General features: G+C 36.8%; 3 protein-coding genes across 3 annotated transcripts in view; 2 read left to right on the top strand and 1 right to left on the bottom strand.

The window, feature by feature from the left end:
- The window catches only part of dars1 (aspartyl-tRNA synthetase 1), a 36,923-nt gene extending 21,076 nt beyond the window's left edge, over positions 1-15,847 (top strand). The window contains exons 10-18 of the mRNA XM_033986832.2: positions 3,333-3,444; positions 8,279-8,413; positions 10,402-10,549; positions 13,008-13,154; positions 13,914-13,956; positions 14,036-14,116; positions 14,704-14,815; positions 15,136-15,207; positions 15,292-15,847. Of these exons, the coding sequence (XP_033842723.1) occupies positions 3,333-3,444; positions 8,279-8,413; positions 10,402-10,549; positions 13,008-13,154; positions 13,914-13,956; positions 14,036-14,116; positions 14,704-14,815; positions 15,136-15,207; positions 15,292-15,383 (942 nt within the window). The 3' untranslated portion in view covers positions 15,384-15,847. The remainder of the gene's footprint in view (positions 1-3,332; positions 3,445-8,278; positions 8,414-10,401; positions 10,550-13,007; positions 13,155-13,913; positions 13,957-14,035; positions 14,117-14,703; positions 14,816-15,135; positions 15,208-15,291) is intronic.
- Positions 15,848-15,895: 48 nt separating this feature from the next.
- LOC117388950 (protein lifeguard 3-like) lies at positions 15,896-19,881 on the bottom strand. The gene is made up of 11 exons (XM_033986505.2): positions 19,623-19,881; positions 19,068-19,135; positions 18,920-18,984; positions 18,789-18,842; positions 18,669-18,719; positions 18,555-18,594; positions 18,432-18,469; positions 18,263-18,350; positions 17,325-17,420; positions 17,171-17,224; positions 15,896-16,260 (listed from the first exon to the last, which is right to left on the bottom strand). The coding sequence occupies exons 1-11, from the start codon at positions 19,879-19,881 to the stop codon at positions 16,111-16,113; spliced, it is 963 nt and encodes a 320-aa protein (XP_033842396.2). The 3' UTR covers positions 15,896-16,110.
- Positions 19,882-20,969: 1,088 nt separating this feature from the next.
- Positions 20,970-27,458, top strand: pnkd (PNKD metallo-beta-lactamase domain containing). Its single transcript, XM_033986957.2, has 9 exons — positions 20,970-21,133; positions 21,421-21,536; positions 21,628-21,740; positions 22,170-22,228; positions 22,661-22,753; positions 23,261-23,424; positions 23,662-23,748; positions 23,835-23,950; positions 24,877-27,458. Exons 1-9 carry the CDS (start codon positions 20,976-20,978, stop codon positions 25,048-25,050), a joined length of 1,080 nt encoding a protein of 359 aa, XP_033842848.1. The 5' UTR covers positions 20,970-20,975; the 3' UTR covers positions 25,051-27,458.
- The last annotated feature ends 177 nt before the right edge of the window (positions 27,459-27,635 follow it).

Raw genomic sequence — 27,635 nt, 5'->3', positions numbered from 1 at the left:
AAGTCTCGAGCTAAAGTCTAAATCCGTTTTCATCTGAAGCTCTGAGAAAGAACAAAGTGCAGCACCATCCTGTGCTCCTCTGCTCTTCACACATTGGCATTGTCAGATAGTGTGTGACTCTCTACATGCTCACTCATGTCTCAATGTGAAGAACACTCGATATAGCCCACAGTCTGAAAGCTGTCATAGTAACAGCTTGTTCAGGCCAAAAATGCAATTTCTCTGAGATGAGTTAAAAGGCATTATTCGCCTCGGTAAACCTTATATCAAGTGACGAGTTCACATTTGAGCATAATGTGAATTTACTGGCAAGAGGAGACATGTTAGAGAAAGTTACAATGCAGTACTTGTATTACAGTTTTTATGAGTATATTCAAAGATGGTAAATTGTACAATGCAAATCATAATGTAACAAAATACAGTAGAAATATACAACAAAAATGTACAGAATGCATAATATGATACTCCAAACTACATATGTGTAACATTTTAAGTAAAAAGGGAAAAAAATTAATGAATTCAAAATAAAAAAAATATCCATCTTCTCATTCTCTCAAAGAATACAAAATTAAAAATAATCATGCATTAAAACTGGATTTATTTTTTGGTGTAAAAAGGCAAGAACATAAAACATACAACAACAATACAATGATGCTGAATCAGTGGTGGGGAAGGGGAAGATATTGACAAAAATGAATATTTCAATGTTTTTTTTGAGTATGCCAGTAACTATAATCAAGATATTTTGACAAGCTAACAGAAATGTGCTAAATGTATTTAAATTTTTACTTTAATTTCATTTGTCTCATACTTAAACCTCAATACATTTAAAGACTGTAAAATTATCCACAAATGTGCAGAAACAACACTTTACAAGATTACATTATAGTTTGTTCAGTCTGTTTTTTAATAAGCTATTTCTAATTTCAGATTTTCATCAAAACAACATTCATGATTATTATTTATCAATATGCTGCTCTGCCTACTAAATAACTGAAATATCTTCCTATATCTGCGTTGTACCAAACCAATTGAAACCACTACAACACAATTTCATAAAACATCCACCAATCAGTGAATGTGTGAATGCATTGAAACTGCTTGGTTTGTGTGCAGAGTGAGAGATGTGGTGAAGCTTTAAGGCGAGCCACAGAACAGACCAAACCTCCACCTTGGTGTCTGATAGTTTTGATGTGTGCCTCCCACGTGGACGGTGCTGTAGGCAGACAGGCGCTGCAGTAACACCTGTTTGTGTGTGGCTGTGTGCACTTTGAGTCCCATACACAGGCCCTGTCATCAGCCCTGCACTTCAGAGCCAGGACCCGAGCTGTAAAGAGGTTCCCACAGCACCATACAGCCTCTCCACCAGGGAACCATGAACCAGAATAATGATTATCTTGTTCTGCTTTGTTTGCTCTCTAACTCTGCCATCTTTATTTTAGTGTAAAGAGTAGTTTGAACAGCAGTAGTATGCTTTATAATTAATTTTGCATGAGAGATTTCCTGTTTTTCTAAAAACGTAAAAAGTAGAACTGGTCCATTTTAAACGTTTTACAGCTATTTAAAGCTACCACTGACTTACACGAAGCATTCCAATAGGCAAGGGAAGTTCATCTGTATAGCACAATTCCTACACAAAGTAATTCAAAGTGCTTTATAGAATAAGAAAGACATTAAAATCATAATACAACAAATCAAAACATAAGTAATCATCACAAAAATTAACATTAAAAGAGAAGTGTGCAGAATAAAAATCTTTCAATAATCCAAATTATTCAGAGACCAGAGCGGAGTTTTGCCGTAACGGTAAATCTAACAACTACCATGTTAAACTGGCCCTTCTGGATTATCGGACAATAAAATGCTTTCTATGCCAATCACCGACAGTAGTAATATCTGGAATCTGTAAATTTCCCACGATGCCTTTTTCTTTAATGCTAAATGAAACTAGATGGGAAACGAGATATGAGAAAGACATTGTTCTTTGGTAAATTTGGACAACCACTAACATGCACCTTGTGATGTTAACAGGTAAACCCCTGCAGCAACTTGTTTTGGTTTTAAAACCTCATTCATTAGAAACCAACTTGTGGCCAAATTTGCCACAGGTGGGTTTCACTTCACTTTTAACTTAACCAAAATATTGTCAGCATGCCCCTAGAAATTTCAAATGTGTCATCATGACCTACACAACTACCAACTTCAGTATACATGTGTTTTAATGTAATTTTTCAATTTGGATACCTTAAAATAAAATTATAACTGTTTTATTTAGTTTAGTTTTGTAATAAATGCCAAACAATAGGAAGCTTCCAGTTTGCACCAGACAGCCCCGCAGCTCTGTCTCCAGATTAATGAGCTTGCCAGCATTAAGACATTATTACTTTTCCAATCTGCCAGCTGCAAGTCTGACGCGCTTTATTCAGGACTTTGGACAGGCACCAGAGACGCCGAGAAAAAAGGAGGAGGAAATTAAGCCTTTTAATTAAAGCCCAGCCATTCCTCTTGTATTGAAAGGAGCAAACGTCTTAGAAATGTGTTAAAACTCAATTTGAGGACTATACCAAAGGACTACCCGGACTATAGAAGTTTTGTGGTCATTTTCGATGAGGCAGTAGATCTTAGGAAGTGCTTACAGTGCTGTATTTTGTTGGCCGATTCTTAACCAGTGGTGCTCAAGCTTTTTCAAATAGTCCATTAAAGGCCTGTATCTGATTTTTAATGTCTTAAAAATGTGGAAAAACTGCACTGCTGCAAACAGTTTAACATTAACTAGTTCTAACTTATTCCTCACTTTCCTAACGCATTCTTGTCTCATCACGGTGAATGGTTAGGAAGTGCATTTCACAACTTTCAGAGGCCGGAGCGGAGTTTTGTCACACCACTGCTAACAACAACTAGCATGCTAACAGCACACCAGCATTACTTTCTGATTGGTGAACGATAAAACTTGCAGTAGTCTCATTTTGATCCCAAGACCCTAAAAACTGCTTTTACAATATATCGGTGCCAAACTAATTTTACTTTATTACATGAAAATAATTGGGCACAGCCAATTTTTTATTCTTATTTTGCATGAGAGAAAAAACATAAATGTTGCTAGTTCTGGCGGGAGTTTTTGACTTTTCAAACTACTTACTAGTTTTATTCACTTGTTTTGTAATTTACATCTATAATTACAGGTTTAAACACCCTGGAGGCTCACATTGTCCTGCCAACAAATAATATTACTCTATGTGTAAAAAAAAACGTGATTGTGAAATATAAAGCAATGATTCACGCCATATTTCTTAATGCTTTGTGTGTGGTTCTTGTCTTGTGTTGTTACCTAGACGACCACCAGCCAAGCCATATTCCGTCTGCAGAGTGGAGTCTGCCAGCTTTTCAGAGACACCCTCACCAAGAAAGGCTTTGTGGAGATCCAGACCCCCAAAATCATATCAGGTAGAGCTATCACTAACAGTTATTATGCCCCAAAGGAAAACGCGACATGTCAGGAAGTTCAATGAATTTATTGTTTTTGTAAAATGAGAAAACACTCTAAGCCTATAATGACAGGCAAAATGTATCCTAATAATATAATGGCCTTACACAGGCCTGTGGCCTTAAGCTTATGTAGTCATAATTGAATTTGATTTATTTATTGCTAAAATTTAGGAGTTATTTAGACCCGTTTTAGTGCTTAGCAAGATGGCTCTGTATTGACCAGTGCACCTTCAAAATGTAATTGCTAACCATATACCATAATGTTGCATAGTCAGATAAGATTGGAAGCAATAATCTAATAATGACAAGATAACAAGGCATTGTAATATGTGTACTTCCTGAAACCAATCAAATAGTGCTACGAAACACTTGTCTGCAAATATATAGTTCTTCTAATGTGAGAAAACACAATCTCTTTAAAACAAGGAGCTAAATGAATTGTATGCATAATCTTATTGGCCGAATTTGAACTTCCTAAAGCTTTTGTTTACATTTAGTGTGCACATGTATTGCGTGCTAGTTGAGGATTGTCTCTTTATTCTTCACATTCAAATCAATGTATTTATCTTTTATGTATTTGAATGGTTAGTAAGTATAATGATTCTGCAGTTTAATTATACCAATATAGTGTAATTATTATTTTCTAAACCTTGCCACCAGTTGGTCATTTATTTGTTTGATGCTTGAAAAAAAAAAAAAAAAAAAAATAAGGTTTGACACATTATATTAAGATTATAAGGAAGGCAGGAAGAAGAAAGCAGTGAGTTAGCTTGAGTTTTGGAGATGACTGAACAGTTTAATCTGCCTTTCTAGCTGTTTACTAGTACTTTTTTGTCAACTATAGCTCTACAGTTTTGATAGCATTTTTTATAAACTTAACATGTACGTTAGCGTGAACGTACACTTTACTCATATGTTTTGCCTGTTCTTAATCTGGAGGTTTGTGACGCTGTTTTTTTCTGATCACATGCCAGCGGTATTTGATATGACTTTGACTTGTAACATTGTTGAAACTCATGCTCCTGCTCAGTTCTCTCGGGTCATTAACCTCTCTGCTGCCGCACAGTTCTCAGCCTGTTTCACTGACTACCATTCTTGTGTCCCTGAACCATCCAGAGCTCAGCTCCTGGTTTTACAACACCTGCTAGACTGTATTGGACTTGGTGGCTCCTCTTAAGACCAGGTAGTGCAAAACCAAGTCTGAGCTATGTCTTAGGACAATGTAAATGTTTCTTTCCAAATTTTAAGAGACTTTATCAGTCCACTGTTAAGGAAGTAAAACACAAGTACTGTGCCAACATTACTGTGTCAAACTTTCACAAAGCTTGTATCCTGCTCAAGTAAATTAAAACAATTCTTAATGCCCCTCAATCTCCCTGTTTTGAGGCTTCTTTTGAAATGTGTGAATGTTTCTTGAACTTTACTGGGGGTAGGGCCTAGATCACACTACTCTTTTCTGATTCATCGGCCCCACCTGCTCTCCTGTTTTCCACCAGTTTGAGCCTGTCTCCCTCTCTCAGCTTCCCTGCACGATGCACTTCCTCCTCACTTTTTGAAAGGTTTTTCCTACTTTGGCCTCATCTATTCGGAATATTATTAATGGTAGCCTAACCTCAGGGGTTGTTCCCAAAAATTCAAAACATGCGGTAGTGCAGTCACTTCTTAAAAAGCAGAGATGGACCTAAATGATCTTAAATACGTCAGGCCAATCAGATAAAGGCATACTTACATGAGCTCAATCTACTGGAGATCGGTATCGGGTTTTAAAGCAATGCATAGTACTGAATCTGCACTCCTAGGAGTTTTTAATCATATTCTTTTAGCTACTGACTCTGGTGACTCTGTGATCCTTCTTCTGCTTGATCTTACGTCTGCCTTTGATACCGTGCATCATGACATTTTAATAACACGATTGGAACAGTGGGTTGGCGTAAAAGGTACTACTTTGGAATGGTTCAGGTTCTACTGAAAGGGCAGAACTTTTGGATTGCAGTAAAAGATTCTGAGTCTGCTCCTTTGAATGTACGAGGTACCACAGGTATCTATTTCAAGCCCTATTCCTTTTCCATTGTACCTACTCCTGGGTTTAGTTCTTCAGAGACATGGTATCCGCTTCAGTGACTCTAAAATAGAGGTCATGGTGTTTGGACATAGTTGTGTTAGAGTCACCTCTGTTGATTTGGGAAACCTCAGTAATTTTTCTAAACCTGAGATTGTAAACCTTGGTTTTAAAATGGATCCACAACTTGAACTTGACATCCAAATTTGTTCTGTTGTAAGGACCAACTTTTTCCAGGCAGCTGGGAAAAGTTGAGCACTTTTTTGGCACGACAGCACTTTGAAACAGTAATCCATGCCTCTTTAACCACTCGGCTGGATTACTGTAAGGCACTTTATTTTGGGGTGAGTCAGTCCTCCATTGCCCTACTGCAGCTTGTCCAAAATGCTGCGGTATGTCTTTAACTGGCACTCAAAAATATGAGCACATCACCCCGATTTTTATCCTCCTTCCACTAGCTGCCTGTGCACTTTAGGATCCATTTTAAACTGCTTTTATTTGTTTTTAAGTGTTTGAATGGTGCTGCCCGCTGAACCGCTCTGAGCTCCTCCATCCTTACACTTGCGACCTCTCAGGTTGGCTGAGCAGCTCCTCCTGATTGTGCCAAAGATCAGCCGGAAGCTCAGAGGGGCCCGGACCTTTGCCATGGCAGCAGAACTGTGGAATGAGAGCTGCCTTTGCTTGTTAGACAGGCTTCTTCTGTTCTATTTTTAAATCTCTTCTTAAAATGCATTTGTTCACTTTGGCCTTCAACACAGTTTGAGATGTTTACATTTTGACATGTTTTTTTTATTTTTTTTTATTAGATTTTATACATAATGTAGTTTTTAAGTATTTTTATTTGTTGCTTTTTTCAGCACTTTGGTCAACAAGTGTCTTATAGTGTGTTATAAAGTTGCAGTTGCAGTTAACAAGATATTATTGAGAGATGGTTGGAGTGTATTTCCCGTTTATTCTGACCAAATGTATGCTAAACTCAGAAATTTGGCCTTTTGTATCAGTTAATAATGGTTCTATTATGTCCCTAGTTCTCTTTGTGAACAATAGGTGGGTTTTGGATACTGACATATTAAAATTCAAACTTTCACGTAGTCTGCTCTTCTGTCGCATTACAACACAATGGCCTTCTAATTTAGCAGGAGTGGCTTTGTTTGAGCTTGCTTTCAACAGACAGTTACTAAAAGAAGTGGGGAAGAATCACTCATAAATCTTGACATCAGCATTCACTGGGCACGTTGTCTTTTGTGCTTTTGTGTTGCGTAGCGTCTGTCTCATCCTGGTATGTTTACTCTTTTTTGTATTTAACTTGCACCTTGTACTTTTTCGAACATTTTGAAATAAAGCAAGAAATTTGGTATGAATTTATTTCTATAAAAATGAATCTATACACCACAGCCTTTCACACAAGTTTATAAAGTGAATTCCTTTTCTCAGACAAACTTTCTCAGACAGTTAGTCTGAGATGTGGTGAAAATACTGTCATTTTCACTTCCTCTTCTTCAAGGGACACACATGCAAACGGAGCGTTTCAAGATTCAAAAGAGGCGCTCTTTTGTTTTGGCGGCACTTGCATGTCAACATCATGTACTCTGTGAAACCACATCTTCCTGCTTGACACGCCCGAAATCACAAACCGTTTGTGATGTGTGACCCCCCCACCCAATAGTTTTGACGCTATGAAAATAATACAAGTACAATAATGTTCAATGACGTCTGGTACAAATGGGAAACAAGATGTATGCAGTTATGTAATACCAACACCTGCATTTTGAAGTAAACAGACATGATGTGCTGTACATTTCTGTTTGGCCACTTTTGTCTAATTCACATTACAGTAGTAGGCAACACAAAGTAGCATATTCGGTTATTAATTAAAAGAGAATAGTAAGTTTCAAAGCTCAAAAGTATCAAAATAGACGATAATACAATATAATACAATTGGAAATAGTAAACATCAATGCCATATTTTTTTTTTTTTTTTTTTTTTTTTTTAACACAACTCAAATTGAATCAGATCAACTTTTTTGTTAACCCAACTAGCCATTTAAAAGTATTACAAGTATTTTAGGACCAGGATAAGTAGTTTGGACCTTCAATCCTGGCTTAAAAACATTTAGACCAGGGTCCCAGTCCAAGAAGATTCTCAGAGGTCACCTGTTATTCTTGATAATTTGCTAAAGAGGCACAGAAGCATGGGTAACATGCAGTGATCCAATAAAGTGTATGTTCAAAGGTGCACTATGTTACTTTTCTGATGGAGCATCTGTTATTGTTTATCACATGAAAAGGTATGTTGTGCCTGGAATATTCCACAGCATAGTTCAAACTTATTTAGGTTTGAATTATTAATTTATAGGTTGTTAAGGTTTATGCCATTTTGTGAAACATTCCAAAACATCTCAATGGTTTCAGAGCCCCACCTTGCATAGTGCACCTTTAATACAGACACAATTCTGTATGAAATTATAGTATTGGTGCAAATACATATTTTATCTATTCTGTATGCACAAAGCCAAGTTGAAGTCCTATTGAGCAAAGAAATATCTGTAAACGAACATGAACTTGTTATGTGGGAGAAAGTCAAAGTTGTGGACAGCACTGATGGAAAAGTGGTGTGTACTTCTGACATACAGTACATCATCATTAGTATGAGTGATGGCTGGTGCTCCTGTGGTATCGGGTCGACACATTCCTCTGTTTCCTGTGTCTAAACTTATCTTTTTTTCTTTGCAGCTGCCAGTGAAGGTGGAGCAAACGTCTTTACCGTGTCATACTTCAAGACTAGTGCTTATCTGGCCCAGTCTCCCCAACTCTACAAGCAGATGTGTATTTGTGCAGATTTTGACAAGGTCTTCTGTGTGGGTCCAGGTAAGGCAGCCCACCCATCTGTCCCACAGTTTTCCCATCACTTACAACCTAACAAGCAGGCGGCGTACCATAAGGTGGCAGACCCCCGTTAACGTAGATGACAGCTTTAAAATGCCTCCAAATGCATTGAGGTTGTTAAATTTTTACACGTGCTCATTGCTTTCCTAACATGGGCCGGAGCTGCTGCCAGTGTACAGTTTAGTGTGCTACTGACTCAGCGGGGATAGTAAAGGCTTTTATTAAGCTCCTGCTGTTTTATAAAGGGCTGTAGAGTTTATAGGTAAGATAACACAGCCACCAACACGTTCAACAGTTCTATATAATGATATTTCAAAATGATGTCATTCAAATAGAGGTTGAGGTATTTGGAAAAAAAAATTAATAATATAAAGTATGTCAAAAAGTTGATGTCACGAATATGAGTTTGAGTGGTTGGCTGTCATTTTGTTGTACCAATTCTTTTCCCCTAACTGTATGTGTGTATCATAATGATAATAATAATCTAATAAAGATAATAATGATGCATTGAATTTATATAGTGCTTTTCAAGACATCCAAGGTTGCATTATTCATTTACTCTTGGTTGTGGTAAGCTATTACCGCAGCCACAGCTGCCATTGTGTAGAGTGACTGTGCCATTGGCCCCTCTGACCACAACCAACACACACACCACTTTCATACTAGGCAATGTGGGTGAAGTGTCTTGCCTAAGGACACAACGACAGAACTTGGAGCTCCGAGCGGGACTCGATCCTCTGACCTTCGGGTTGGGGGACCAACACACTAACCACTGAGCCACTGTCGCCACTGTCCAGTGGTCTCTTATCCAAGTACACTGTGCCAAAATCCTATTGGAAAATAATGAGGTTATAATGTAGCATATATAAAAGCATCTAAAGATATGCTCTGACCACCTGAAACCTCTTGTAGATTTAGCAAAAAGAAATGATAAGTTCAAATGATTACACTCTTATTTAAGATGGCGTCACTTTCTACTTTTTGCATGTTAAGGATGCTGATCCAATATTTGCCAAATGCTCGTGTGCTCTAGCCTCACCTGAGAATAAAAGATCTTAAGGTCATCCTGACTACGATCATAATGCCTTTTTGTGGTGACTATAGTGAAGCCAACAAAAAGAGTGGAGTTCATTAGTCCCAGCAGTCTTGAGCTATACAGACTCTACCACTGAATGGCTCCTTTGGTCTACCCAGGGATACAATTAATCTTTGAAGTTATACTTTATGTGATATTGCTGCAGTTGTAGGTTTAAGCAGTGCCCTGTGTGTATATATATATATATATATGGTACACCTGACCATAGCTTTGATTTTTTTTTAGTCATTATGTTTCAGTACTGTATTTTCTGACATGGATGTGCTCATTAGAAGTTAAATGATTAAAAAGCTAGCAGACAGAGGCCAGGACAGAGCTGTTATATATAATGGGACGTTAATGATCATATTCACTACAATATCGTCATCATATTTTTAGATTTTGGAAGGTTCTTATGCCACACTTCAATTCTAGGACTATATATATATATATATATATATATATATATATATATATATATATATATATATATATATATATATATATACTGGCCTGAGTTAAACACTATAGGCCTATTTAAGGGTGTCACCCAGTAATTCTGTTCATAGGTTTTAGTGTAACAAATCTGTCAACAAAGTTTCAGTGCAAGAGAAGGGACCACACATTGAAAAAATAAAATCCAAATTTATTTAGAAAGTGGTTTTAAAAACAACAAGGTTAGCCATAGTGCTGTTTAATTTACTATTAAAACAACTTGGCAAAACTACAATGAATAGATCAACACCTTATTTTCTGTTAAAAGAGAAATAGAATGTTTTTAAATAGGATTGTATACATTTGAAATCATATGTAAAAACATATGACCTTTCGTTTGTTTTGCTTCTTAATGTCTATGCATAAAACCATTATTTATGTTCTTATCCTTTGATTTCAGTTTTCAGGGCAGAGGACTCAAACACCCACCGTCACTTGACCGAATTTGTAGGTCTTGATATTGAGATGGCCTTTAACTACCACTATCATGAAGTCATCGACTCCATTACCGACACTATGGTGCAGATCTTCAAGGGACTGAGAGACAAGTAAGATCAAAAAGGCCTACTCATGTCTCCTATCTCCTGACATGCCGTAATGAGCTTTCAGCCTGTTCTGTTGCCCCTGTGATTAGAATTTCTGCATTCACAAAGCATCTCCAACTTCCTCCATATGACATTGGCTAGTGGCTACAAAATGTGCTGCAAATTAAGCATCCAGAATACTACTCAAAATTTGTCCCAGGTTTTGACAGACAAGATTTCTCAGTGGAATATAAAAAGTGGAGATTTTATATGTCACAAGAGAAACATTGGCTTAGTTAAATCTAGAGTAAATCTTGTCACCCGTGCTGTCTGTTTTAATGATGGTCAATGATTTTCAATTTTGCTGTCAAGTGATTGAGCCCCAGTACAGCGATATGATGGGACTTTATTGCCTCCCAGTGGGTGCAACTAGTACTTCATGTAATAATGCAAAGCCAAGTGTTCAAGTTATATTCAAGAATAATGATATCTGTACTAATAATTACCTACTGAATGGGACTGGTATAAAATTGTGTGTATTACAAAAATATAACATAGAATAGATACTCATTTGAGCAAGTATTGATACTAAAATGTTACATCAACCAAACAGAAATAAACCTTTTCTGAATAGCTTATAAGTATAGTATAACACCACATAGACTAGTATACACCCATGGACCACTATGGGTCATACCTGGACAACTGAGGGATTACACAGACATAAAGCCACATGGTAAGAAAGTACTATGATTTAATGTTGAAAATCACATTCTATTGGCTAAAACAGTGTTTTTTATTATCATTGTGATGTCAGAATCGGTATTGAGTACCAAGTCTATTCCTTAGTATCGAAATTGAGTTTGAAATTTTGGTACTGTGACAACACTACTGTTTCAAAGCTTTTTAATTTGTGCCATCACTTCAGTATTGGTTTTCCTTGTCAACTAACCACTGTTCAAAATAATACAATTCATTTGAACACCAGTTAGGAGGACAACTGGAATGATCTGTTAGAGCTTTTAGAAATGGGACAATTAAACTATAGACATGAGCAAAGCCTCAGGGGCAGTGTATTTCCCATATTTGAACTTGGATCTAAAGGACTTCAAACAGCTTATACACAATGCTGCATGCTTTTAAGTCTGTTGTCGCCTCTTTGTCCTCAGCTTGTAGATTTGCAGATAGTGTGCCATTATGATAGAATTGCCAGACAAGCTGCTGCCCTGAATAGGCGATGACAAAGGGGGATAAAGTCCATACTGATGACGAACCGCTTATTTAAACAGATATGGACTTTTATAATGGACAGGTGTTCCTCAGAGATTTTCCCACATGAATAACTTTGACTGTTCGCTCACCTCCTGTTTGGTAACATCTTGTAGCCGGTGCATATAACTCAGTGTTTACTTGATTCAACTTGTGACTATAGTTCCTCTTTCTGTGTTCCCATGACTGAAGATAACATTTCCGCATGTTGATAAATGAACAAAAAACAATGGATTTTTCTTATCAAAAACAAATAAAAATTGGCTTTCAGTCATAATTAAAAATATATTATCAAGTGTAAGTGAAGTTTAATAATATATTTGGATATGATAGTAGCATCTTTTGGGGCTGTGTGCAAGAAGTAGTAATTTTTTTCAAACAACCTTAATAATACCCCAAGATTTAATGTTTCCCAGCCAAGACTGACTTTTAATCTGTGCCAACTGACCAATTTCGTCTTCCAAAGTCTGAACTCTGCTACCATTTACATGCTTTTACTGAATGAGGAATAGCTGTGGACCTTTTAAAAATACCCAAGTTTATCATTTACAATCTGAAATGACTGAATCTCATTTTGAAATAAATTTGATTAATTACACAGCTCACAAATGTCATCACTTTGCTGAAACTGGTTACATTTCTGGGAATAATTTACTTATTCTTATTCAGCTTATACTTTTGTATAAATTGTGTCTCATTAAAGCCATTGTAACAAAAAAGTTTCCTTCTTTACACTATTTGCACATGTGTGCATAAAGTTGGTCATTAGCAAAGATACACTCTTTTGAAAGCTAGTCATGAGTTTTAGCTTCCGGTTGATGGGTGACATTTTGAAGACTTCTCATCATTCAGAAGATATAATATTGTGTTTGTAATGGTTCATTGCTATGTCATCGGTGCTAATTTTCAGTTAATCTGAAACCCATTGATTCAATATACCATCACAGGACAACAAAGCCATAGAGATGGCTTTTGTTTTTGTAGTGGTCAATACAGTTATGTGGTCTTAGGTTTATTGAATATTGGATTGTTTGCTTTTACTAAATGAAAACCACAACCATATTTAAATGCTTCTCAACTAAACAATCAGTAAAAAGTAAAAATGTTTTAAGAAATTTCCCAGTGTGAGGTGAGGTCATTGAATACAAAATCTTGCATCATTTTGTGTTTTGGAATTGCAATAATTCCTCTTCCTCATCCTCTTGTCTTGTAGCTTCCAGACTGAGATCCAGACGGTGAATAAGCAGTTTCCAAGTGAACCCTTTAAGTTCTTGGAGCCCACTCTCAGGCTTGAGTTCCAGGAAGCTGTGGCCATGCTGCGGGAGGCTGGCGTGGAGATGGGCGATGAGGAGGACTTGAGGTGAGAGGTCAAGAGAGGGCTGTGCGATATGACAGATTTTTATGACCATATCACCCAGCCCTAGGTCAAAGGTCATATGAACCATTTGTACACCACATGTCAACCTCGAGTTGGATGATATTATATGAATAAGTGTATAAAGGTAAGAGAAATGGGGAAGTCATGGGGTAAGAGCTGAGTCACAAAAAAGGAGAGTTAAGTACATGTACATGTAACTGGGTCTTATGGGTGTGTTGCGCCGTTTATTGAAAGTAAATGGTATACATTCTAGACTATTAATACACAGAGACACAGACTGAAAATGATAATTATTCCAGAAGTTTAATCCAAATGTAAAATGGCTTGTAAGCTAGACCTAGTTAACACAGGCATTTATATATTCTCCATCAGTTTGTAGTTTATTTATTTGAGGTTTGAGATGTTCAAAAGCTGGGGGTACCAGATTTTCAAACATAAAAGTTGAAAGTAAGAATGAATCTGTCTTATCTTGTTGCCAGCACTCACAAACCCTTTTGCATCTCTCCAGTATCCACATGCATACGGTATATATTTTTGGCCACTAGCACAGCTTTTTTCACACAAAGAAGAGAAGTAGAATAGACCACCAAATACAGTTGCATCCCAATTTACATTATATAGTGTCTCACATGGCTCTTTCTTACATGTTTGCTTTTAAGGTTAAAAAGTTTAATAATTAAAATGAAAAAAAGTTGGGTTATTTCATTAAATTAAAAATCTACAATGATGTTTTTTCTTCAGTACACCCAATGAAAAGTTGCTTGGGCGCCTTGTGAAGGAAAAGGTACAGTGGTAGCAATAATAATAAACATTTCAAATGAACTTATAAACATGTATTTATAGGTGTATATTTCTTTTTTTAGTACGATACTGACTTTTACGTGCTGGATAAGTACCCTCTTGCTGTCAGACCATTCTACACAATGCCTGACCCAAACAACCCTGTAAGTCTTCCCCAAACATCTGTACAGCCACACAGTGACATATGTCCAATAAGTTATGTAAATATTTGCTAATGAGCACCATGGTCAAACTGTAGTGACTGTGTTCAGAAAACATGTGTCTGTGGATAGAGATGGATCAGCCAACTGTCTGCTTTGGCTCCAGTTACACTATAAGCTCTGTTGGACAATTACATATTCATATAGTGGTCAAGAATCATTTGACATCCATGCTGAGTCACAAAGTAAAGTCTGGAGAGCTTGAAACAATATACTTTCTCTCTTACATTTACATACATTTTTAAAATCTATTTTGAAAATGTATTAATTGTGAGTAAAGTTTACTTTGATACAGCAGTAGAATCCTCTATGGTGAAAGAGTACTCAAAATGGCACCCAGAAAGAGCATCCTCATATCAAACAACCTAAAATAATTCAAGGCATGCATCAGTCCAGTTTAATTATCAGCTTTTAGGATACAAATATTGATACCGTCTGTTTATTTCTGAGCTGTTCTTGATTGAAATGTACGTTAAACTTAAATGTCAGTTTGTGTTGTCACTGATTCTGTGTTTAACACTATGTAACAGAAATATTCAAACTCATACGACATGTTCATGAGAGGAGAGGAAATCCTGTCTGGAGCCCAGAGAGTCCACGACGCTGAGCTGCTCACAGAGAGGGCCTTGCACCACCAGATTGGTAAGTAAGAGATGGTCAAACTGAACATTTAGCATTTGGCTCCCTCTGTTGGTCGGGTAGAATAAAAACACATTTGTGGACAGCAGCAGAAAGGAACATGTTTTGCTACACATCTAATACCCAACCTTTTTTTTTTTTTAGCATTTTTCTAATGCCCTTTATAGATCAAAATTGCTATTTGCAATGAACAAAATATAAAATCATGATCTCCGCATATTATAGTTTAATAATATACACCCCCAAAAACTTAATATGCCTTCTTTAAAAGTGCGCTTTCAGGGAGTATGTTTTATCTAACCCTGTTTTGTGCGGCTTTACAGATCTGGAGAAGATTAAAGCTTATATTGATTCCTTCCGTTATGGAGCTCCACCCCATGGCGGCGGAGGCATTGGTAAACTTAACATCTACCCCAATAGGAACAGTAATGTATTGATTGTTTTGAATGGTTATTGACTGTTTGATCTGTCTTCCTCAGGTCTGGAGAGAGTCTGCATGCTGTATCTTGGTCTCCACAACGTTCGTCAGACCTCCATGTTCCCACGTGACCCTAAACGTCTCACTCCTTGATGTGACAGCCTGGTCACATTATAATGCCAGCACACACTGGACTAATACACAAAAACTGGTGAAGGGAAACCATACTAATCCACTATCCTTAAATAATAAGAAGTTAGTGCCACCAATTTCAATTAACGTGCCACTCTAATTAACCAATGAGAAAATAAGCAGATCAAATAGTTTAGGTAATGTTTACTGGTTTGTGTCACAATAACATGTACTGACAAAAGACAGTTTAGGGTCTTTTAAGAACATAACTGCACAAACTAATTGGTTGATACAAAAAAAAGTCCATGTTTTTTTTCTATGGATGTGAAGAAGATGCATTGAGTTCCTTTTGACCAGCATAGACTCAAGCGATGATTGTGGACTCTAGCTGTATGCCTGTCATTGCAGGGTTTTTTACATTACTCAGTGACTTTATAGGTCACAATAATAATAAAACAAGAATTAATAAAAATAACTTAACTTTTCTGATGTATTTCTTATTGCGTAACATGCATAACTATATACACATTCTATCTACAAGGCCAAATATTTATACAGTCTTTCAAAAAGCATTCACAGTTTCTCATATAAAAGGCTTTAGTCTATCTTCCTTCATAGTGTGGATTCACCAAAGTGCTCTCTAGTGTTCTATAATATCTGTTACACGCAATTAGCTAGTTATTCATGCTAATTTGCACACCTCAGCAATATAACTCGGGAGTAAAAGTCCTAGTTAAGCGTCCAGGACTCAATCAGTTGCAGCCCCACTGACTTGGAGGATAAAGAGGAAAATGTTGACCACGTCGATATAAAGGGACAGTGCTCCATAGATGTATTCCTCTGGGCTTATGGCTAGCTCCCGGTTCCCAATCAAAAGCTGTGTGTTGTACACTAAAAACTAAACCAGGGAAAGAAGGACAGAAATGTAAGGTCAATTAAATTGGCAAACAACAGTTCACAATGTATCCAGCCACAGCAGTTCACAAGCCAGAGTATTAGCTGAATTTCAGTATTCCATGGAAAAAATGCACACCCAGCCTTCGGAAGTTTAAGTGTCCCAGATTGATCATTTTGCCGACACGTTCATCTGCTGCAGTAGGATCCAATTGCATCAGATGAATTGCTAGTTTTTGCTAGGCTAGTGTGAGAAAATTGGCATAATGTGATATATATGCTTTAATTTGGCAGTGTAGCATTCCAGTTAATTGGAAGAAGTAACATTTTCATGTAAATGCTAAAAATGCTACATTGGTAGAAAACATAAAATTTTCTACCAACATAAAATCCTTTGTTCCTTAATTTTGCATTTTGATTAAAGGAACTGTAGCTATCCAGCACATATTTTATATATAGGCCTCTCACGAAAACAACGTTTAATATGTAGTTCAAGAAAGTATAAACAGCATTATTGAAACAGCTTAATGCAATGATCACAATAGCTCTAAAGGCAAGCCCCTAAAACCCCCTTTCTACATGTAAAATAAAAAAAAACATGAGATACAATAAGGCAGGATAAAACATTTAGTAGTTAGTTTTTATTTGTAATGAGTCATAGTTATCATACTTATTTGACAATCTCCAGCTCTGATCTTCTTGTACAACAACAAAAAAGTCCCTCAATAATATAAATGAAAAATACACTCAATAATGTTGATATACAAATACACTTGTCATTTGTATATCAACATAAAATACTGTATAATATACTGTCCCTAATTCACTATATCTGTGAATTAGGGAGGTTTCCATGCTTAAGCATATTCTGGCAATAATAGAAGTTAGTCAATAATAAGTCAATGTGAACTCACCAGTGTGTAAACAATGGCTCCAATTGCAGCATACACCATGTGTAGCCAAGGGATCTGTGGAGTGACATAAAGTAAAGTTTTACTCCCATCCACCCCACTGTGCTGCCAAAGATCAAAGAAGAAATGAAAGTCAAATCCACAGTCAGTGTCTTACATATTGAAAAGTCAGAACAACAGCGGTAACAATCCCGATGATGGTGAGCAGAATGGCTGAGATAGAGAGGAGCCCGCCGCAGGAGGTGAAGTCCACCTGGGATGAGAAATTTATACCATCAAAGTGCAGCTTCAGACCACAGGGAGAAAGGCAAGGTAATTTATATGTGCAAGATAACCACAAAATTCTTCACCTTCTTCACATGCGTTTGAGAGTGATTGTAAATTAGCTCTGTTACTGTAGCAATTAAGAATTCAAAACAAGTTCTATTTATGTTTTGAATATATATTTGATATTGATATATTTGATATGATATTTTTCCCGCTAAATCATTTTTACCCACATGATCTGATTATGTTGCCTGGCATAGTTTACAGTATAGTCCAGTGGATTTCGAAGTTATCAATCACAGACTTCTCCAAACAAAAAGGAAAAGGGATCAATTTTGAAATGCATCAACCGAACTAAAATGGGGTTACATCATGAATACATAATCAATTCATATAATATGATCACATATATTATTAGGCTAAAATGTGTTATAATTCAAATGAAATCCAACAGCAAGATTTGTATTTAAAATGTGTTTGACATTGAAGTTCTGTTTAGTTCACCTGTGAATCTATGATTCACATAATGAAAGTGAACGTCTATCTTTAAGCCACAGGGAGCTGTCGGGGTAATTTGATGAAAAAAGGAATAAGACTGAATGCTTTGAATCTGAAAATGTAACTTTCTCATGTGGGGTTACATCAGACAGAGTGAAGCCGATTCACTTCTTATTCCGAAATGTGATGAATATTTAAAGCCTGTCGGTGGCCCATTGTAACTGGAGACAAAGGAGTTCTTTTACACTCAACAAAAAGACCTCTGATGAACAGTGAGTTACTGAACAGCAAACTGAAAGAAACCGTTTTTAATCTCATGGTGGTGCCTACCTTGGTTTGGAAGCAAAAGATTGTCACTGCCACACAAACAATGGCTGTTATTATCATGGCGATGAACACTGCTTTGGTCTCATAATAGCTACAAAAGAGTGAAGACCAAATGCATTTTAGAGTGGTAGATCAAAATGTTCGACACTGTTAGATTTTGGAGGACACCAACCTTGCAATGCTCCCAGCCAAGTAAGACAACGCGACTGTCTAAAATGTACGGGAACTTTGTGAATAGCAACTTCAAAATAAATCACCTCTCTATGGACTGACTTAGGTTACAGGGTGTACTTACAAATACTCCCAATAGTACAAGGTTCCATGGAAAACGTCGCCTTAAATGAGTTGTGCAATACTTAGTTAGTTGTTGTCAGATGATTGCTTGTGTTATTAAAAATCCAGTTCTTACCTTGGCTCTTTGCAGCAGACTAATATGCAATAAACAGCAAAATATATCACTCTGAAGACAAAATAAAGTAGTTATTTTTGAATGACTGCATACAAATGTCATCTTTGATCTGTAACTTACAAAGAAGCATAATAGATGCCAGGGTAGTTTATGACAAACATCTTCACTGGTTCACTGGTTCACGGAAAAACAAAATATTGGTCATACTTTGAAAATACAGTAACAATCACTAAAAATATATATATACTTACACAAATGTAAAAACAGCTACAACTGAAAATGTAAGGACAAGTTGAGCTGCCAATATTAAGTACACCTGCCCATAAAATACATAGACAAAATTAGTGTCACTCCCAAAATGAAGTGAAATTAAAATGTTAAAATGTTAGGGCTGCTTACCTTCCTGATGAATGCGTGCCTTACTGAAGTGCTTTCAAACTGGTTACTTAAAAAATCATCCATTTCTCCTGTAAGGTTAAAATTTGAATTAAAACAAGGCTAAAGTAACCAGGGTTAACCTATGCATAAAGATGAGCTACAAGCCTATAAGCTTCAACCTACCTCTATACTGACCACTACACCCGCATATTGTCTATTGGTAAATTGTATATTTTGCTGTGACTTGCAACTATTCAACTGAACTTATTCCAAGTGTGCACTCCCACCTGCTCAATCACCAACCCGGAACTAAATCTGGACTAGGCCAGGACTAAACCAGGACAAGAACAGGACCAAACCAATCAGGTCTCATTCCAGGACTAAACCAGAGTGTAAATAGTGTGGTAATTTATTTATGTTTATTTGTTGTTGTTGTTAATGTTTTTTGTTAATGAAATCACGAAAAAATCTACTCCAACTTGTTAGCATAACCACTGCTACTATTAATAACACATGAATATTTACAGCTAACCTGTCAAAAACACTACATAAAAAAATTATAAATTATATATTTACCTGAGCTGGAGGATGGCACTCCTGCAGATAGAGTAGGTATCGTCCCAGATGGACCGAATCCAGGGCCCATCCACACTCCTGGAGGTGGGTAGGCCCCTGTCTGGCCCCAGCTGACATGAGGCCCTCCATATGCTGGACCAGGGGTGTAGGATGGGGGAGGAGGGAGGGGGCCGGTCTGTTGTGGGACTTCTGGGAGGTTGGCATGTTTAGGCTGGGTCACTGCGTCTTCATATGGTGGAGGGTTGTCGTCTTTGGGCATTGTTACTGGACCACCTTACATGGAGCATGTACACAGTTATGAAATATACAAACTTTTAGTTATGTCTAGGGCAATCAAGTTTACAGGATCCTGGTTGGGACATGTTAAAGGTGTCATATGTATCTTTTCTAGTATCTGCCACCTGCTTGTCGCCATGGAGATGCTACATGCACATGCACATTTAAATTTACAAAAATCTATAGATCGGGATTATCTTACATTAAGCCATGGTCAGGCCTATATTCACACTGCAATTGTAGGTAGCACTTAAATTTGTCAGACAATAATACAGAATTAAATAATAAAACAATTAATAGAGACACAATTAGAACTTGTTTAGACAAACACAGTGTGCAACTCAATACACCCTACAGGCTACTCATATAACTCTTGCCACCCTTAATATGCACCTGCCTTGTAACATGCCTACAAACAAACATAATACAGTTCAAGTTGTCATTAAACATATTTGGTCCTTACCTGGTGGCTGCAGCCCTTGATGGGAGCCCTGTATCCTTGTGTCCTCTCTGCTCTGTTAGCTGTAGGGTTGAATTGGAGCTGGGCATCTCTGTAACAGGATCTGCTCTCTGAAACTCACACTGTTTCTAGTGTGTACCAGGAACAGAAGGTCTCCCTGTCCTGTCTGCCAATGAGGCTAAATAAATATGAAATGTTGCTTTTTCATGTGTATAAACAATTATCACTATCTCAACACTATCATCATTTCTAGGGCCAATTATATTCTTAAAATCATGAAAGCTCATCTTATTATTTGGTGTGTCCTTGAAACTCTTATTTTTATTTATTTATTCATTCATTCATTCATTCATTCATTCATTCATTCATTCATTCATTCATTCATTCATTTATTATTATTATTATTATTATTATTATTATTATTATTATTATTATTATTATTATTATTAGTGGTAGTAGTAGTAGTAGTATACTTTTTAGTCTACATTAAGTTACACATTATTTATTTAATGTATTTATTTTTTATTTTTTTTATTAAAATTGAATGGAAACAGGTGACGGTGCTGTTATGGTTGGCGACGTGTCATCATCGCGTCATTACGCACGGCTCAGCGGCTATGGCGCTTCCTGAATGGGTGATAACATTCGCAGCCTCTGCATCCTTCTTCTTTCTCTTGTTTGTTTGTATTCGTTTTCGTCGTAAGGTACAAGTGATCGGGAGGAAATATCTGCACAAAATAATGGCTCGTACAGAGAAGCCGCTCTTCCGAATAGCGTGAGTGCATTTGGAACAAAATGTAGTTTTGTTACCATCATGTTCAGCTACATAAACACAGGGTAAACGACGGGGGCTGGCTGCTCGGCTTAAGCTGGCACTACAGCATTGCTTTGTTTGTTTAAATGCATAGTTGTTGTTTCTATAGTCGTCTTCCATAAAATAAAGAACACAACAAACATTCTATAAGGCTTCTACGTGAGATCCAAGCATGATACTGCACGTAATTTGTGTCCCTGCTAACATAGTAGTCGCTAAATGTAAGTCTTGCATTCGTGTCCATTCAGATACACTCTTTATACAAGGACCAGACTGGGTTATATGTACTACAAGAGACAAATGAGGAAAGCCCGCGAACACTACCCATCAGGACATTCCTCCACTCAGCCAATGGAGTTCAATGGTATGCACGACATGCAAATAAGTGATTGACATGATGTAATATAGGAGAACATGGTGCCATAATACTGTAATACTCTGTGGTCTCTCTGCAGGTATCAAAATAATTCCCATCTCAGTGCTGTCTGACAACTACAGCTATCTCATTATTGACACGTCTTCAAGTGTGGCAGTGGTGGTAGATCCTGCAGACCCTCAGTCAGTACAGGTGAGATCACTGACTGCAAGGGGAAATCATGTCAGTACTTATTGATTCATTTTTTATACAGTACAATGCGACCTATTTTTGAGCACGATCATCAGATTTATGCATGCTTGAAGAAATAGCTGCCTGGAAGCTTTCTCATTAGCTAAAAGCGTTTTGGCAGTTGGCATTGGCAATACACATGCAGTAATTAGACCATTGTAAGGCTGTTATAAATTTAGGGTTAGTGAATATAAAGTACCTTTTTGGTTTATTAAAATTTTGAAGTGGGTTCTTAACTCGTATTACCAAAACACTGAAGGAGTGAAGTAACTGTAACTCATGGTGTAAATTTCTGATGGTGGTGGTGTGGCCAGTGAGCAGAGTAACAGCTGCTAAAGGGCTGTAGTAAAATGTCAATTTGAGCCTTTACTCATCTCTTTCACTTTTCAGGCAGCTCTCGAAGCGGAAGGAGTGCTCCTAGAAGCCATACTCTGCACACACAAGCACTGGTGAGTCAATCATGCGCAATACACACTGATTTATCATGGCCATTTATTTATGAAAATGTTCTGGGACAGGTATTACTGGTGGTAAGCTGTCCCTGTCTTGTAACAACTGGAAATCAATTGAGGCTTAGGCCCATCAATCTCAGTTGCTTATATATTCAATGCACAGTACCGTATAATGCCATGCACCTGGATCCATCAAAGCTAAGGAATCCAAATGTGACTTCATAAATAAGTACATATTTTGCTAGATAGTCACAAGTGAAATAACAATCCAATTTCTTATAATATTTCATGGGGAGACATAACACTCCAATCTGGAATATAATATTGTTTATTGCTTTCAACTATCCTTTTTTGTTGTCACAGTAGTGTTTTTGTATTATTAAAAACAACCTGATAAGTGTCTAATTCTAAGATATTGTGCATTTGCAGGGATCACAGTGGAGGAAACAAAGAGCTGAAGCGTCTCCACAGCTCATGTCGCGTGTATGGCAGCGCTGTGGATAATGTCCCTGGTCTCACGCAGTATGTCTTCTCTAACACTGTTAACATACCGCGCTCAAGACCGCAGCCCTCTGTCAGCACATGACTTCACACCACATTATCAAAATTATCATACCAGGCACAGTGGACAAGCTGTGACTGACAGGCATGCCATAAACGTTCTGTAATTCACTTCTGAATTGAATTCTTCTTTGAATAAGCATGTACACTTGAGACAACATAGTACAGCTGCTAATGTGTGTTGTATTGGTAAACTAAAGCATGATTGAAACTGTATCTTAAACTGTGATACATAGATACGTCTGGTGGAAAATGAGAGTCTTGTGCAATTTCTTGATCATTGATTAATTTAGAACTTGTTTAATAGCTTTTCCTGAATTCTTGATTAAAAGACTTTGTTAATTTCTAGTTTAGTCCAACTATATTCTTGATTTTGTCAATTATACCTCTCTGTTTGTCTTACTGTACTATGCCAATTGATGTCCAACCAATATGTGAGGTAATATATGTTTTTTCATTTTCTTTCAGTCCTCTCTCAAACAAGGACACTGTGGATATTGGACGGTTGCACTTTAAGGCCCTCTTCACTCCAGGCCACACTGTTGGTCACATGATTTATCTCCTAGATGGCAGAGCGGTTGGAGCCCCTTGTAGTCTCTTCTCTGGGGACCTGGTATTTTTGTCAGGATGCGGTATGTTATAAGAGAAAAGGTCTATTTAGGTAAATTGAATCTTTAGATTGAAGTACACTGGTATAGCACTGAAAATCTGTACATGGCAAGTTACTAGTGCATATTTTACAATTTCGTGCATATTTTGAACTGCATGGAGCTAGCATAGCCTCAGTGGTGCAACAGTTTGACAACCACTGAGTTAAAACATTGCCACAAAAAGGATAATGTATATTTTCTTTGTCCTTCTGCTTTCAGGGCGAATGTTTGAAGGCACAGCCCCCACAATGCTGTCATCGCTGGATACAGTCAGCTCTTTAAGTGACAGTACTTTCTTATGGCCTGGTATGCAACACTCTGTAGTTTGATATACAATAAAAGCCTCTGCGGGTATGTTGTAGTTTTATTCTGTACTGTTTGTCCACCCTCAGGCCATGAGTATGCTGAGGACAACCTGCTGTTTGCTGCAGAGGTAGATCCCCAGAACAGTGCCAGGGAAAACAAGTATCAGTGGGTGCTGCAGCAGAGAGGACACAAGCAGTGCACGGTGAGAATAGACTGCATACACACGCATACACACGCATACACATGCACACACACACATTGCTTTGGACTGGGCCTGTTTGGCATGCAGCGCTCACAGGATTCATGATGTCCACAGCCTTTTGTATGGGAGGCTTATCACCACCTACAGTCTGCGCTATGTGGGGCCTGTCTGTTCTTTTTTTAACTCGCTGTGTAATGTATGACACTTTCTGGAGCAGTGTAAGGTCCATGGTAAAGGGATGAAAAATATAAGAAAATATATATAAATTCTTCAATTAAGGTGCCAAATAACATCCTTATCTAAAATGAAAAGAATGTAAACTTTTTTAACTAGTCTATTACTTCAAAGTATAATACATCTAAAACCTGAATCTTGCATTACTCCAAATCCAATGCCCAGGTTTGAAATTGAAGTTGAGCTAAGAGCACACTTTTTATGATTAGTAATTACTAAATTACTAAACTTATTTCACAATGTATAGCATTTTTGTACCATGTCCTGATATATTTCTACATACTGTAAACAATAACAACTATGTGTTATAACAGAACAACTAGTGACATTAGGGCTGTTGGCTCATAAGTGAATTCATCATAATTTTAAACCATTATTTCTATAATATCTGTAAAGCCAACTAAAAATATTAAAATGGCAACCACAGTGTTCAAAATGAGAAAGAGGGTGTGCTTGCATTTATATATTGTCAATTACCCTGTAGACTACTACCTAAAATTTTGTGACACTTTTGTTTTAAAAGCCTGTGTAGATTCATTCTAAACAGAATTTAATTAAATGTATTTTCAATTAAACATTTTTATGTAATTGAATACAGTAATAATTGAACTGTGATTATCTGCACAGCCTTGAAACACTGGCCTAGAATAAGATTGCATTTTATCTTTGACAGTATCTAACTCTTTTCCTAGAGCCCTTCCACAATTGCAGAAGAGAAGGAATACAATCCTTTCCTCAGGACTCACTTGGCAGACCTCCATCGGGCCTTGGGTCTACAGCAGCAGCAGGACGAAGACTGGACCCAGTTCAGGGCCAGAGTACTGGAAGAGCTGCGCAAAAGAAAAGACCTCTACAACAGAAGATAATTCATACACTAAGTCTAGGGCCTGCTAAATGATGGTTTAGCTGGACATGGGAAGGATCAAAAGGGTCTACGCACATTCGCACAAATTGCACAACTTTAAAAGTACGGTAAGTTGTTTCACCATTTACTGTGACCTTACTGCAGCCAACCACTAGAGGGAGCTCGTGAAATTTTGTTTGTTTATTCTTGTAGTTTAGTGACCAACAACTTCATCAACAGTTAATACTACTTTGTCTGACTATATTGAACATAATTACTGATCAACACTTTGCCTTGATAATTACCTTCATCTCATGATCCTTGTAGCTTTAGAGGTACAGATTTTCTCAGATTTTTTGGAGCTTTGATACATATCTCAATCTTTTGAATCAGTTTAAGTAGGTGGTGCGATGTTTAATAATATTTCTTTTGTCTATTTGAATATCGGTACTATTACCATGCTTTTAGACTTGAACTTGTTTTTTTTTTTAACAGTGGCAATAACTTTGAGACAATCTGGTTTTCTTTTTTTTCTTTTTTCTTAACAAGTATGGTACATTTTTGCAAGAATTAGATACTGTTTTAAATGTTTCTTATGACATTTTATGTAGTTATTTTGGCGGTGGCACTTTTTGTTTTGCCATAGTTTAAAATTTTGCTGTATGATTGAATAGCTAAGAATGGTTGAAAGGAAATTTAAATGAATGAATTACCAAAATTACCACCGAAATTCTGCTTATTTTTGTATTTGAAAGGATGTTCTGTGATAATGACTGAAACAATTTACATATCAAAATATAGACATTTTTAATGTCTATATGTGCAACTCAATACACCCTACAGGTTGTTTCTAAATTCCAGACTGAAGGCAACTGGAGGCAAAAGTGAAGTAGAAAATAATATGATTTCAGTGTAGAAATTGGGATTCCCTACAGAATACAGTATCACAAAATATGAAAAATTTGTTTTGGTAACTGCTCAGATATGTATAAGTGATATTTATTGGAATATTATGACAAACGTGAATGAATGAAAGGTAGGAATGTTGAATGCAACCATGAAAGCATCATAAGTTTTAGGAATACTCTATAAATACTTTAAAAATTTTATATATTATATATCTTATATATTACAAAATATGCCTTTTGTAAAGCTCAAATACAGTTGGAAAATAGTATTTTTTCTAAGGATGTATCCAATAGTGGTATTGGATATCATCGTCAATATAAAAACTTTAGTAGATTAGATATTGGCTTCCAAATAATAGTTCGTTAGATATGTTTTTTGGACATATTAATGGATGTAATAAGACTATTAACCGGTCAGCATAATGTTAGAATTTGTATTTATACAAATCTGTTTTGTAGTTAATTGAGAGATAAATAACAGCTGCATAATACATTTGTATCACGCCTTAAAGCTATAGTATCGGAATTGCTGTTAGGGGAAGTGCTAGGGGTGGGCTTGAGGGAGCGCTAGCCTCCCCTAGAATGGCCAAGGCACCCCCATAGCTCCCCCAAAGATTTTGCCCCTTTTCATAGGACATTCAACCTCGACAAAAAATTTTCAAATTGCAACCACAGAATGTTCAAAATGAGAATTTCATATTGGGTTTTATAAATCACTACATGGGCTAACTACATTTAAACTTGTTTAAAACAGCAATGCAAATATCGTAGGAGAAGATGCTTGCATCTATAAGAGGCTTTAATTAACATATTAACTGAGTGCCCCCATTGAAGAACTTAGTTAGCACCCCCATAGCTCCTCCAACCAAAATGTCTGACGCTGCCCCTGATCTAAACCAAAAAAGCTGGATTAGTGCAAGAAGAAACAAATCTGTATCCTTTGTAATGTAAAAGCAAATTGTAAATTCAAAATTTGTATATTTTTTTTTCTAAGGACTTATAATGCTCATAAGCATTTAGCATTACTGATGTTAGTTAATTATTGAAATGTATTATGGTCTATTTCATTTTGCCTCCAATCCTCGATATTTGAACATTCTGATAATATAGCATTTTAAGGGGTTCATGGCATACCTAAGTTTATCATATTTTGTGCTTTCTGTTTGAAGTGTTAAGGATGAGCCAAAATGCAAATATATGAAACCTTTAAACTTTTGGGGAATGTTATGAAGGGTTCAGTTGCTCGTGAAGAAGTGCATCTTGTACCAAAGCCCCTTGTCCCCCGGTGATTGCAGACTAAAATACTTGACTGAAAGATGCTCCTGTTACGCATCTCATTTACATACGTTTGAGTTATGGTTGCCTCCACATGGGAAACTGTCTCACTTCAGGTTACATTTTAATGAGTCTGTTTGAAAGTAAATACCTCCATTTGAGCTGTGTTTGTTGTCTTTAGAAGAGACAGATCACTGATTTATTTTTACCCCTTTTTTGTACCTTTTACTGCAAACATTTGAAGTGTGCCATGTAAAAAACCTGATGTGGGGAAAAAGTATGAATAAGATAATAAATGCTGTGTGTTATGACAAATTCTGTATGCTTTTGAAATTACATTTTAAGTATGTCTAGTGCTGAGCCAAACCATAGAGGGAGATTCGAATATTGATAATGAGCTGAGTTGAAAGGCAAAGCTCTTGAT

Source organism: Periophthalmus magnuspinnatus, chromosome 21 (genome assembly GCF_009829125.3).
Source record: "Periophthalmus magnuspinnatus isolate fPerMag1 chromosome 21, fPerMag1.2.pri, whole genome shotgun sequence".
In the NCBI taxonomy this organism is placed as follows: domain Eukaryota; kingdom Metazoa; phylum Chordata; class Actinopteri; order Gobiiformes; family Gobiidae; genus Periophthalmus; species Periophthalmus magnuspinnatus.
The sequence above is the reverse complement of the archived record's forward strand: the minus strand, read 5'-3'. Positions and strand labels throughout refer to the sequence as shown.

Bases quoted from the DNA above. Each gene is read 5' to 3' on its own strand.
- pnkd (XM_033986957.2), top strand. From the start codon at position 20,976: ATGGCGCTTCCTGAATGGGTGATAACATTCGCAGCCTCTGCATCCTTC. The intron at 21,741-22,169 runs GTGAGATCACTG...TTCACTTTTCAG, and splicing joins CAGACCCTCAGTCAGTACAG to GCAGCTCTCGAAGCGGAAGG. The intron at 22,229-22,660 runs GTGAGTCAATCA...GTGCATTTGCAG, and splicing joins CTCTGCACACACAAGCACTG to GGATCACAGTGGAGGAAACA.
- LOC117388950 (XM_033986505.2), bottom strand. From the start codon at position 19,881: ATGCCCAAAGACGACAACCCTCCACCATATGAAGACGCAGTGACCCAG. The intron at 18,595-18,668 runs GTAAGAACTGGA...AACTCATTTAAG, and splicing joins GTCTGCTGCAAAGAGCCAAG to GCGACGTTTTCCATGGAACC. The intron at 17,225-17,324 runs GTAAGACACTGA...GTCACTCCACAG, and splicing joins TTGTTCTGACTTTTCAATAT to ATCCCTTGGCTACACATGGT.